Below are 12,745 nucleotides of genomic sequence, written 5' to 3'. Positions count from 1 at the left end.
GATTATCATATACAGATCCCCTATGGGTAAGTGGCGTAACAATAGCCCCCACAGTCCCCTTAGTGCCGGGGCTCCCCTGAGCTCCAGGTGGCCCCCTCTGGCACTGTGCATGGGCGGCAGGCTTGTATGGGTCCCGAGCATGGGGTGCCCCCTCTATGTAACTTGCAGGGGGTCCCCCTCAAGTTTCCTTACGCCACTGAACCCAAGGCCCCCCATGGATTCTGACTGTGAACCAGAGCCGAAGGTCTGGACAGGCGCGGAGCCTGGGAGGAACCCAATGCCCCCCATGGATCCCGACTGTGGCCCAGAGCCTGAGGTCTGGACAGCACCATGACACCAGATATCCAACATCACTTTTTCCCTCAACAAAATCGTGAAACAAAATGTTCTGATGCTACCAAAACTGTTTATTGTGCTGGTGTTCCGTAGCAACATCAATAGTGCTCTTAGCAGAAAAGAGTCCTGTTGGATGGTTTCGAGAGCTGTTGGATTCTATGGATTGGCACAGGAGTGGTCTTCGCTTTGGCCAGCCTCCAGCGGTGTTGGATTCCATGGGTTGGCACAGGAGTGGTCTCCCATTGGGCCAATCTGAAGAGGTTTTTAATTTCATGGATTGGCACAGGAGTGGTCTTCGCTTTGGCCAGCCTCCAGCGGTGTTGGATTCCATGGTTAGGCACAGGAGGGGTCTTCGATTCCGCCGGCTTCTCATGGTTCTGGGTTTAATTTGATGCCATAGTACTGTGGATCCAGGGCAGCAGGGCGCAGACCTTGGTGTAGACCCCTGGGTAGTTTCTCTCTGCACAGCCGTAGCCCCAGGACACAATGCCATGGAGTTCACCACCACAGACCAGTGGCCCTCCAGAGTCACCCTGCACCAGAAGAGAAAGATAAAGAAAAATCATCCACCAGAACAAGCCGTGACCATCATTCCCCCAGCAGCACTTATCCTACCACCCTCAGTTATAACAAGTACGTTGACTTCGAGTGCCTGACTCTGCCTGACCTAGCCTCTCCATCTACAGCCCTCCTGCTCCTGTTATTCTTCCTTCCTGTTTCTTATCCAGTTCATAGAATATCCCACCCAGGGCATGCAGATACCTTCCCTCTGGTGTGCACTTATCCCAGAATAAATGGATTCCAGTGTAAATGTGATGGAGGATCCAATCAAACAACACCCAGACTAGGTATCACCAGACCCAGAACGGGTACAGCGTTGGGAGCAGCAGTGCAAGCTTCTGTCAGACCCAGAAATCATACAGTGCTGGGAGCAGCAGTGCAAGCTTCTTCAAGACCCAGACTAGGTATCACCAGACCCAGAAAGGGTACAGTGCTGGGAGCAGCAGAGAAAGCTTCTGTTAGACCCAGACTAGGTATCACAGATGCAGCAGCAGTGCAAGCTTCTTCAAGACCCAGACTAGGTATCACCAGACCCAAAAAGGGTACAGTACTGGGAGCAGCAGAGAAAGCTTCTGTTAGACCCAGACTAGGAATCACAGATGCAGCAGCAGTGCAAGCTTCTTCAAGACCCAGACTAGGTATTACCAGACCCAAAAAGGGTACAGTACTGGGAGCAGCAGAGAAAGCTTCTGTTAGACCCAGACTAGGTATCACAGATGCAGCAGCAGTGCAAGCTTCTTCAAGACCCAGACTAGGTATTACCAGACCCAGAGAGGGTACAGCGGTGGGAGCAGCAGTGCAAGCTTCTGTCAGACCCGGACTAGGTATCACACATGCAGCAGCAGTGCAAGCTTCTGTAAGACCCAGACTCGGTATCACACATGCAGCAGTAGTGAAAGCTTCTGTCAGACCCAGACTAGGTATCACACATGCAGCAGTAGTAAAAGCTTCTGGCAGACCCAGACTAGGTATCACACATGCAGCAGCAGTGCAAGCTTCTGTAAGACCCAGACTAGGTATCAGACATGCAGCAGTAGTGAAAGCTTCTGTCAGACCCAGACTATGTATCAAACATGCAGCAGTAGTGCAAGCTTCTGTCAGACCCAGAACAGGTACACTGCGGGCAGCAGCACTGAAAGCTTCTGTCACACTTAGAGCAACAACCACATGGGAATCCGCAGTGTAAGCGTCCTTCGCAGCCCGAGCAGGTAAGGTGGATAGCAGCAGTGCATGCTTCTGTCAGACCCAGAATAGCTACAGTTCTGAATGTGACAGAGGCTTACAGTGCTGCTCCCAGCGAGGTGTACCTGTTCGGGGTGTGACAGGTCTGTGTGATTTTTGGGTCTGACAGAGGTTTGCTCTGCTGCTCCCAACACTGAGTGATTTCTGGGTGTGCCAGAAGTTTGCTCTGCCGCTCCCAGACCTGTACCTGTTCTGTGTCTGAAAAAAGCATGCACTGTTGCTGGTAGTGCTGCACCTGTTCTGTAACAGAAGCTTGCACAGCTGCTCCCAGCGCTGCACCTGTTCTGTAACAGAAGCTTGCACTGCTGCTCCCAGCGCTGCACCTGTTCTGTAACAGAAGCTTGAACTGCTGCTCCCAGCGCTGCACCTGTTCTGTAACAGAAGCTTGCACTGCTGCTCCCAGCGCTGCACCTGTTCTGTAACAGAAGCTTGCACTGCTGCTCCCAGCGCTGCACCTGTTCTGTAACAGAAGCTTGCACTGCTGCTCCCAGCGCTGCACCTGTTCTGTAACAGAAGCTTGCACTGCTGCTCCCAGTGCTGCACCTGTTCTGTAACAGAAGCTTGCACTGCTGCTCCTAGCACTGTACCTGTTCTGGGTGTCATAGAAGATTGCGCTGCTACACCCTGTACCTATTCTGGGTGTCACAGAAGCTTGCATTGCTGCTCCCAGCGCTGTACCTGTTCTGGGTATGACAGAACCTTGCGCTGCTTCTCCCAGTGCTGTAACTGTTCTGGGTCTGACAGAAGCTTGCACTGCTGCTCCTAGCGCTGTACCTGTTCTGGGTGTCATAGAAGATTGCGCTGCTACACCCTGTACCTATTCCGGGTGTCACAGAAGCTTGCATTGCTGCTCTCAGCGCTGTACCTGTTCTGGGTATGACAGAAGCTTGCGCTGCTTCTCCCAGCGCTGTAACTGTTCTGGGTCTGACAGAAGCTTGCACTGCAGCTCCCAGCGCTGTATCTGTTCTAGGTGTGACAGAAGCTTGCCCTGCTGCCCTCAGCACTGTATGATTTCTGGGTCTGACAGAAGCCTGCTCTGGTGCTCCCAACATTTTATGATTTCTGGGTCTGCTAGAAGTTTGATCTGCTGCTTCCAGACTTGTACCTGTTCTGTGTCTGAAAGAATCTTGCACTGATGCTCCCAGCGCTGTACCTATTCTGGGTGTTATAGAAGATTACACTGCTACTCCCAGGGCTGTACCTGTTCTGGGTCTTGAAGAAGCTTGCACTGCTGCTGCCAGCGCTGTACCTGTTCTAGGTCTAGAAGAAGCTTGCACTGCTGCTCCCAGCGCTGTACCTGTTCTGGGTCTAGAAGAAGCTTGCTCTGCTGCTCCCAGCGCTGCACTGTTCTGTAACAGAAGCTTGCACTGCTGCTCCCAGCACTGCACCTGTTCTGTAACAGAAGCTTGCACTGCTGCTCCCAGTTATGTGTCTGTTCTGGGTCTTGAAGAAGCTTGCACTGCTGCTCCTAGCGCTGTACCTGTTCTGGGTGTCATAGAACATTGCACTGCTACACCCTGTACCTATTCTGGGTGTCACAGAAGCTTGCATTGCTGCTCTCTGCGCTTTACCTGTTCTGGGTATGACAGAAGCTTGCGCTACTTCTCCCAGCGCTGTAACTGTTCTGGGTCTGACAGAAGCTTGCGCTGCAGCTCCCAGCGTTGTATCTGTTCTAGGTGTGACAGAAGCTTGCCCTGCTGCTCCCAGCAGTACCTGTTGTGGGTGTTATAGAAGATTACACTGCTGCTCCCAGCGCTGCACCTGTTCTGTAACAGAAGCTTGCACTGCTGCTCCCAGCGCTGCACCTGCTCTGTAACAGAAGCTTGCACTGCTGCTCCCAGCGCTGCACCTGTTCTGTAACAGAAGCTTGCACTGCTGCTCCCAGCACTGTGTCTGTTCTGGGTCTTGAAGAAGCTTGCACTGCTGCTCCTAGCGCTGTACCTGTTCTGGGTGTCATAGAAGATTACACTGCTACTCCCAGCGCTGTACCTGTTCTGGGTCTTGAAGAAGCTTGCACTGCTGCTCCTAGCGCTGTACCTGTTCTGGGTGTCATAGAAGATTGCGCTGCCACACCCTGTACCTATTCCGGGTGTCACAGAAGCTTGCATTGCTGCTCTCAGCGCTGTACCTGTTCTGGGTATGACAGTAGCTTGCGCTGCTTCTCCCAGCGCTGTAACTGTTCTGGGTCTGACAGAAGCTTGCACTGCAGCTCCCAGCACTGTATCCGTTCTAGGTGTGAAAGAAGCTTGCCCTGCTGCTCCCAGCACTGTATGATTTCTGGGTCTGACAGAAGCCTGCTCTGGTACTCCCAACATTGTATGATTTCTGGGTCTGCTAGAAGTTTGCTCTGCTGCTTCCAGACCTGACCCTGTTCTGTGTCTGAAAGAAGCTTGCACTGCTGCTGCATGTGTGATACCTATTCTGGGTGTCACAGAAGCTTGCACTGCTGCTCCCAGCGCTGTACCTGTTCTAGGTCTAGAAGAAGCTTGCACTGCTGCTCCCAGCGCTGTACCTATTCTGGGTGTCACAGAAGCCTGCACTGCTGCTCCCAGCACTGTACCTGTTCTTGGTCTTGAAGAAGCTTGCACTGCTGCTCCCAGCGCTGTACCTGTTCTGGGTGTTATAGAAGATTACACTGCTACTCCCAGCGCTGTACCTTTTCTGGGTCTTGAAGAAGCTTGCACTGCTGCTGCCAGCGCTGTACCTGTTCTGGGTCTAGAAGAAGCTTGCACTGCTTCTCCCAGCGCTGTGCCTGTTCTGGGTCTAGAAGAAGCTTGCACTGCTGCTCCCAGCGCTGTACCTGTTCTGTAACAGAAGCTTGCACTTCTGCTCCCAGCGCTGCACCTGTTCTGTAACAGAAGCTTGCAATGCTGCTCCCAGCGCTGCACCTGTTCTGTAACAGAAGCTTTCACTGCTGCTCCCAGCGCGACACCTGTTCTGTAACTGAAGCTTGCACTGCTGCTCCCAGTACTGTGTCTGTTCTGGGTCTTGAAGAAGCTTGCACTGCTGCTCCTAGTGCTGTACCTGTTCTGGGTGACATAGAAGATTGCACTGCTACACCCTGTACCTATTCTGGGTGTCACAGAAGCTTGCATTGCAGCTCACAGCGTTGTATCTGTTCTAGGTGTGACAGAAGCTTGCCCTGCTGCTCCCAGCACTGTATGATTTCTGGGTCGGACAGAAGCCTGCTCTGGTACTCCCAACGTTGTATGATTTCTGGGTCTGCTAGAAGTTTGCTCTGCTGCTTCCAGACCTGACCCTGTTCTGTGTCTGAAAGAATCTTGCACTGATGCTCCTAGCGCTGTACCTATTCTGGGTGTCACAGAAGCTTGCACTGCTGTTCCCAGCACTGTACCTGTTCTGGGTCTTGAAGAAGCTTGCACTGCTGCTCCCAGCGCTGTACCTGTTTTGGGTGTTAAAGAAGATTACACTGCTACTCCCAGCACTGTACCTGTTCTGGGTCTTGAAGAAGCTTGCACGGCTGCTGCCAGCGCTGTACCTGTTTTGGGTCTAGAAGAAGCTTGCACTGCTGCTCCCAGCGCTGTACCTGTTCTGTAACAGAAGCTTGCACTGCTGCTCCCAGCGCTGCACCTGTTCTGTAACAGAAGCTTGCACTGCTGCTCCCAGTACTGTGTCTGTTCTGGGTCTTGAAGAATCTTGCACTGCTGCTCCTAGCGCTGTACCTGTTCTGGGTGTCATAGAAGATTGCACTGCTACACCCTGTACCTATTCCGGGTGTCACAGAAGCTTGCATTGCTGCTCTCAGCGCTGTACCTGTTCTGGGTATGACAGAAGCTTGCGCTGCTTCTCTCAGCGCTGTAACTGTTCTGGGTCTGACAGAAGCTTGCACTGCAGCTCCCAGCGTTGTATCTGTTCTAGGTGTGACAGAAGCTTGCCCTGCTGCTCCCAGCACTGTATGATTTCTGGGTCGGTCAGAAGCCTGCTCTGGTACTCCCAACGTTGTATGTTTTCTGGGTCTGCTAGAAGTTTGCTCTGCTGCTTCCAGACCTGACCCTGTTCTGTGTCTGAAAGAATCTTGCACTGATGCTCCTAGCGCTGTACCTATTCTGGGTGTCACAGAAGCTTGCACTGCTGTTCCCAGCACTTTACCTGTTCTGGGTCTTGAAGAAGCTTGCACTGCTGCTCCCAGCGCTGTACCTATTCTGGGTGTCACAGAAGCTTGCACTGCTGTTCCCAGCACTGTACCTGTTCTGGGTGTTATAGAAGATTACACTGCTACTCCCAGCGCTGTACCTGTTCTGGGTCTTGAAGAAGCTTGCACTGCTACTCCCAGCGCTGTACCTGTTCTGGGTCTTGAAGAAGCTTGCACTGCTGCTCCTAGCGCTGTACCTGTTCTGGATGTCATAGAAGATTGCGCTGCTACACCCTGTACCTATTCCGGGTGTCACAGAAGCTTGCATTGCTGCTCTCAGCGCTGTACCTGTTCTGGGTATGACAGTAGCTTGCGCTGCTTCTCCCAGCGCTGTAACTGTTCTGGGTCTGACAGAAGCTTGCACTGCAGCTCCCAGCGCTGTATCCGTTCTAGGTGTGACAGAAGCTTGCCCTGCTGCTCCCAGCACTGTATGATTTCTGGGTCTGACAGAAGCCTGCTCTGGTGCTCCCAACATTGTATAATTTCTGGGTCTGCTAGAAGTTTGCTCTGCTGCTTCCAGACCTGTACATGTTCTGTGTCTGAAAGAATCTTGCACTGATGCTCCTAGCGCTGTACCTATTCTGGGTGTCACAGAAGCTTGCACTGCTGTTCCCAGCACTGTACCTGTTCTGGGTCTTGAAGAAGCTTGCACTGCTGCTCCCAGCGCTGTACCTGTTCTGGGTGTTATAGAAGATTACACTGCTACTCCCAGCGCTGTACCTGTTCTGGGTCTTGAAGAAGCTTGCACTGCTACTCCCAGCGCTGTACCTGTTCTGGGTCTTGAAGAAACTTGCACTGCTGCTCCTAGCGCTGTACCTGTTCTGGGTGTCATAGAAGATTGCGCTGCTACACCCTGTACCTATTCCGGGTGTCACAGAAGCTTGCCCTGCTGCTCCCAGCACTGTATGATTTCTGAGTCTGACAGAAGCCTGCTCTGGTGCTCCCAACATTGTATGATTTCTGGGTCTGACAGAAGCCTGCTCTGGTGCTCCCAACGTTGTATGTTTTCTGGGTCTGCTAGAAGTTTGCTCTGCTGCTTCCAGACCTGACCCTGTTCTGTGTCTGAAAGAATCTTGCACTGATGCTCCCAGCACTGTACCTATTCTGGGTGTCACAGAAGCCTGCACTGCTGCTCCCAGCACTGTACCTGTTCTGGGTCTTGAAGAAGCTTGCACTGCTGCTCCCAGCGCTGTACCTGTTCTGGGTGTTATAGAAGATTACACTGCTACTCCCAGCGCTGTACCTGTTCTGGGTCTTGAAGAAGCTTGCACTGCTGCTGCCAGCGCTGTACCTGTTCTGGGTCTAGAAGAAGCTTGCACTGCTTCTCCCAGCACTGTGCCTGTTCTGGGTCTAGAAGAAGCTTGCACTGCTGCTCCCAGCGCTGTGCCTGTTCTGGGTCTAGAAGAAGCTTGCACTGCTGCTCCCAGCGCTGTACCTGTTCTGTAACAGAAGCTTGCACTGCTGCTCCCAGCGCTGCACCTGTTCTGTAACAGAAGCTTGCACTGCTGCTCCCAGCGCTGCACCTGTTCTGTAACAGAAGCTTGCACTGCTGCTCCCAGCGCAACACCTGTTCTGTAACTGAAGCTTGCACTGCTGCTCCCAGTACTGTGTCTGTTCTGGGTCTTGAAGAAGCTTGCACTGCTGCTCCTAGCGCTGTACCTGTTCTGGGTGACATAGAAGATTGCACTGCTACACCCTGTACCTATTCTGGGTGTCACAGAAGCTTGCATTGCAGCTCCCAGCGTTGTATCTGTTCTAGGTGTGACAGAAGCTTGCCCTGCTGCTCCCAGCACTGTATGATTTCTGGGTCGGACAGAAGCCTGCTCTGGTACTCCCAACATTGTATGATTTCTGGGTCTGCTAGAAGTTTGCTCTGCTGCTTCCAGACCTGACCCTGTTCGGTGTCTGAAAGAATCTTGCACTGATGCTCCCAGCGCTGTACCTATTCTGGGTGTCACAGAAGCTTGCACTGCTGCTCCCAGCACTGTACCTGTTCTGGGTCTTGAAGAAGCTTGCACTGCTACTCCCAGCGCTGTACCTGTTCTGGGTCTTGAAGAAGCTTGCACGGCTGCTGCCAGCGCTGTACCTGTTCTGGGTCTAGAAGAAGCTTGCACTGCTTCTCCCAGCGCTGTGCCTGTTCTGGGTCTAGAAGAAGCTTGCACTGCTGCTCCCAGCGCTGTACCTGTTCTGCAACAGAAGCTTGCACTGCTGCTCCCAGCGCTGCACCTGTTCTGTAACAGAAGCTTGCACTGCTGCTCCCAGCGCTGCACCTGTTCTGTAACAGAAGCTTGCACTGCTGCTCCCAGCGTGGCACCTGTTCTGTAACTGAAGCTTGCACTGCTGCTCCCAGTACTGTGTCTGTTCTGGGTCTTGAAGAAGCTTGCACTGCTGCTCCTAGCGCTGTACCTGTTCTGGGTGTCATAGAAGATTGCACTGCTACACCCTGTACCTATTCTGGGTGTCACAGAAGCTTGCATTGCTGCTCTCAGCGCTGTACCTGTTCTGGGTATGACAGAAGCTTGCGCTGCTTCTCCCAGCGCTGTAACTGTTCTGGGTCTGACAGAAGCTTGCACTGCAGCTCCCAGCGTTGTATCTGTTCTAGGTGTGACAGAAGCTTGCCCTGCTGCTCCCAGCACTGTATGATTTCTGGGTCGGTCAGAAGCCTGCTCTGGTACTCCCAATGTTGTATTTTTTCTGGGTCTGCTAGAAGTTTGCTCTGCTGCTTCCAGACCTGACCCTGTTCTGTGTCTGAAAGAATCTTGCACTGATGCTCCTAGCGCTGTACCTATTCTGGGTGTCACAGAAGCTTGCACTGCTGTTCCCAGCACTGTACCTGTTCTGGGTCTTGAAGAAGCTTGCACTGCTGCTCCCAGCGCTGTACCTGTTCTGGGTGTTATAGAAGATTACACTGCTACTCCCAGCGCTGTACCTGCTCTGGGTCTTGAAGAAGCTTGCACTGCTACTCCCAGCGCTGTACCTGTTCTGGGTCTTGAAGAAGCTTGCACTGCTGCTCCTAGCGCTGTACCTGTTCTGGGTGTCATAGAAGATTGCGCTGCTACACCCTGTACCTATTCCGGGTGTCACAGAAGCTTGCATTGCTGCTCTCAGTGCTGTACCTGTTCTGGGTATGACAGTAGCTTGCGCTGCTTCTCCCAGCGCTGTAACTGTTCTGGGTCTGACAGAAGCTTGCACTGCAGCTCCCAGCGCTGTATCCGTTCTAGGTGTGACAGAAGCTTGCCCTGCTGCTCCCAGCACTGTATGATTTCTGGGTCAGACAGAAGCCTGCTCTGGTACTCCCAACGTTGTATGATTTCTGGGTCTGCTAGAAGTTTGCTCTGCTGCTTTCAGACCTGACCCTGTTCTGTGTCTGAAAGAATCTTGCACTGATGCTCCTAGCGCTGTACCTATTCTGGGTGTCACAGAAGCTTGCACTGCTGTTCCCAGCACTGTACCTGTTCTGAGTCTTGAAGAAGCTTGCACTGCTGCTCCCAGCGCTGTACCTGTTCTGGGTGTTATAGAAGATTACACTGCTACTCCCAGCGCTGTACCTGTTCTGGGTCTTGAAGAAGCTTGCACTGCTGCTCCCAGCGCTTTACCTGTTCAAGTTCTAGAAGAAGCTTGCACTGCTGCTCCCAGCGCTGTACCTGTTCTGGGTCTAGAAGAAGCTTGCACTGCTGCTCCCAGCACTGTACCTGTTCTGGGTGTTATAGAAGATTACACTGCTACTCCCTGTACCTATTCTGGTGGTTACAGAAGCGTGCACTGCTGCTGCCAGAGCAGTACCTTTTTCTAGATCTGAAAGAAGCTTCCACTGTTGCTCCCAGCACTGTACCTGTTCTGGATGTGACAGAACCTTGCCCTGCTGGACCCAGAGTAGTAGCTACTCTGTACTGACAGAAGCTTGCATTGCTGCTCCCAGTGCTGTACGTGCTTTGGGTCTGAGAGAAGCTTGCACTTCAGCTCCCAGCGCTTTGCATGTTCTGGGTCTGATAGAAGCTTGCAGTGCTGATTCCCACACTGTATTTGTTCTAGATCTGACTGAAGCTTCCACTGATGCCCCCTGCACTGTACCTGTTCTGGATGTGACAAATCCTTGCACTGCTGCTGCCAGTAATGTACATGTGCTGTATCTGACAGAAGCTTGCAATGCTGCTCAGTACTTTGTACCTGTTCTGGGTCTGACAGAAGCTTGCACTTCAGCTCCCAGCGCTTTGCCTCTTTTGTGTGTGTGAGAGAAGCTTGCACTGCTGCTACCAGCGCTGTACCTGTTCTCTGACAGAAGCTTGCCCTACTGCTTCCAGTGAAGTGCCTGTTCTGTGTGCGAGAGAAGCTTGTTCTGATGATCTCTTTACTTTACTGTTCTGTTTGTGTACGGGAAGCTTGCACTGGGTCATGTGGTTCTTGTTTTATGTGCAAGAAAACATTGAATCTGTCTCCGTGGTACCAAACTTCACACAGGCATCAGTGTGAAACCAAACTACCAATGGTTGCTTACCTTCCTGACGACTGGACATTTTCAGCTTAAATTAAACTAAACCCCCATACCTCCACAGACAGTGAGTGAAGGTCCAGTCAGAACCCACCACCGACTCAGTCACAGATTGGATTCTAACTTGCCCTGTTGTATATCCCTCCGACACCGTCAGGCTGGACTCTACATCTCTCTTTTGTCTAGACCCCCCTCCCCGTCACAGGCTGGACTCTAAATCCCCCCCTTGTCTATACCTCCTGGCTGTGTCACAGACACGACTCTAACTCTCACCGTTGTCTGTACCCCCCGACGCTGTCACAGACGGGACTCTAACTCCCCCTAATGTTTTATTTTGTTATTTATTTGAGTTTTATATGGCGGTTGCTAGACCCGAGGGTATCAGAGTGCTTTATAAGTTATACAAATACATAAATAAATTTATAAGAAGTACAAAAGCAATTATCAATGTAAAAGTCACAAGACAGTACAGCACTCAATGGTTATAGGGTCACGACAGAGGGTACACGGAGGAGAAAGGCCTCAGCGACTAAAAGGCGAATGAGCGAGTCACTCTGAAGCCATTGAACAGGTAATGTGACCGTCTAGAAGGCGTTAATCAATGAGGGGAACGAAGAACAGTGTGTGTGCCAATGAGGGGTAGAGATTTGAGTTCACGTTTGAATGAGGGGAAGGAGCAGGTTACAGCAGAGATCTTTAGGTAGTGCGTTCCAGATCTTTGGAGTATTATCTGAGAAGGAGCGAGATTGAGATCATCTCTTCTTGAAGTTTGTAGGGGGGAGAAGAAGGGTGTTGGAGCTTCTCAGAGCGCGGGCTCTTCCCGTGCTTGGGATTCTGGATTCTAAGTGTTGGTTTTTTCTAAGAGGCCCTTTGTGGGTGGTGCTGGCTGTGTTGAAAATGCAATCTGCCTTTGATGGGAAGACATTTAAAACTAATGAGGGCAGAAGAGATGTGATCACATTTTTGGGTACCAGTGAGGAGTCTGCCAGCTGCGTTAAGAGCAGCTTCAATGGGTTCTAGGTGACATTCAGGGGTTATATTAAGGAGAGAATTACAATTGCCAGGTTTTGAGATGACAAGTGATTGCACTGCCGCCGTCGTAATCATCGGGGGGATGAAGAGCTTTACTGTCTTGAGGGGCCTGAGCGTGAAGAGCGCTCCTTTGGCAGAGTTGTTGATGGTCTCAACCATGGACATGTTCTTGTCAAGGGTGATGCACAGGGACGTGACGGAGTTAGAGAGACATAGGACCCCATTAAGAGAGTCCAGATTCTTGATCCATTCTAGGATAGGCAAATTATTAGTTTTGATGGAGAAGAGAAGTAGTTCTGTCATTTTAGACTTCAGTTTAAGATGGCTGGGTTGGAGCCAAGATTGTGTATTAATAAGTTTGTTGTTCAGTTGTCAGGGTCACCAGGTGATTTGATTTTGCAGTAGAGTTGTAAGTCATCAGGATATAGGAGGTATTTGACCCCTGCTTGGTTCAAAATGGCGGTGAGGGGTTCCATGAAGAGATGAAATAGGGCTGGGAGAAGACAGAGCCTTGGGCTGCGGTCTGGCGTCGCAGGAGTTGAGTTAGAGAGACAGCTGTGGATTTTTATTTTCTGATGGCGATGTTGCGGATAGGACGTAAACCATTTCATGCCCGTGCCATTGACACTGATGCGATATCTGAAAGTGCAGAGCGAGCTGGGGATCTACTGTATCGAAAGCCGCAGATAAGTCAAGTAGTCTTAGGCGACCGGCATCGCCTTTGTCCAGGCTTCTGTGATGTCGTCCGAAATATTGAGCAGAGTGGTGTCCGTGCTACGGCCTTTCCTGAATCCCGATTGGAAAGAGTAGCGGAGGTTGATTTCCTCAATGTGGCGGTTTAGTTGAAGGACTTATTTCTCCAGCGTTTTGGCTAGGAAGGGAAGGTTTGTGATGGGCCTAAGGTTGTTAAAGCCATTGGGGTTCATTCTTGG

The 12,745-nt window shown here is 51.6% G+C and overlaps 1 protein-coding gene across 1 annotated transcript in view; it reads right to left on the bottom strand.

The window, feature by feature from the left end:
- Positions 1–386: 386 nt before the first annotated feature.
- Positions 387–12,745, bottom strand: part of LOC146808666 (anionic trypsin-2-like) — a 70,821-nt gene continuing 58,462 nt past the window's right edge. Inside the window, exon 5 of the mRNA XM_085615461.1 lies at positions 387–869. Coding sequence (XP_085471587.1) covers positions 720–869 — 150 coding nt within the window. The 3' untranslated portion in view covers positions 387–719. The remainder of the gene's footprint in view (positions 870–12,745) is intronic.

This window comes from Triturus cristatus, chromosome 7, assembly GCF_964204655.1.
Source record: "Triturus cristatus chromosome 7, aTriCri1.1, whole genome shotgun sequence".
Classification (NCBI taxonomy): domain Eukaryota; kingdom Metazoa; phylum Chordata; class Amphibia; order Caudata; family Salamandridae; genus Triturus; species Triturus cristatus.
Note: the sequence above shows the minus strand (reverse complement) of the source record. Positions and strands in the feature narration are given on the sequence as shown.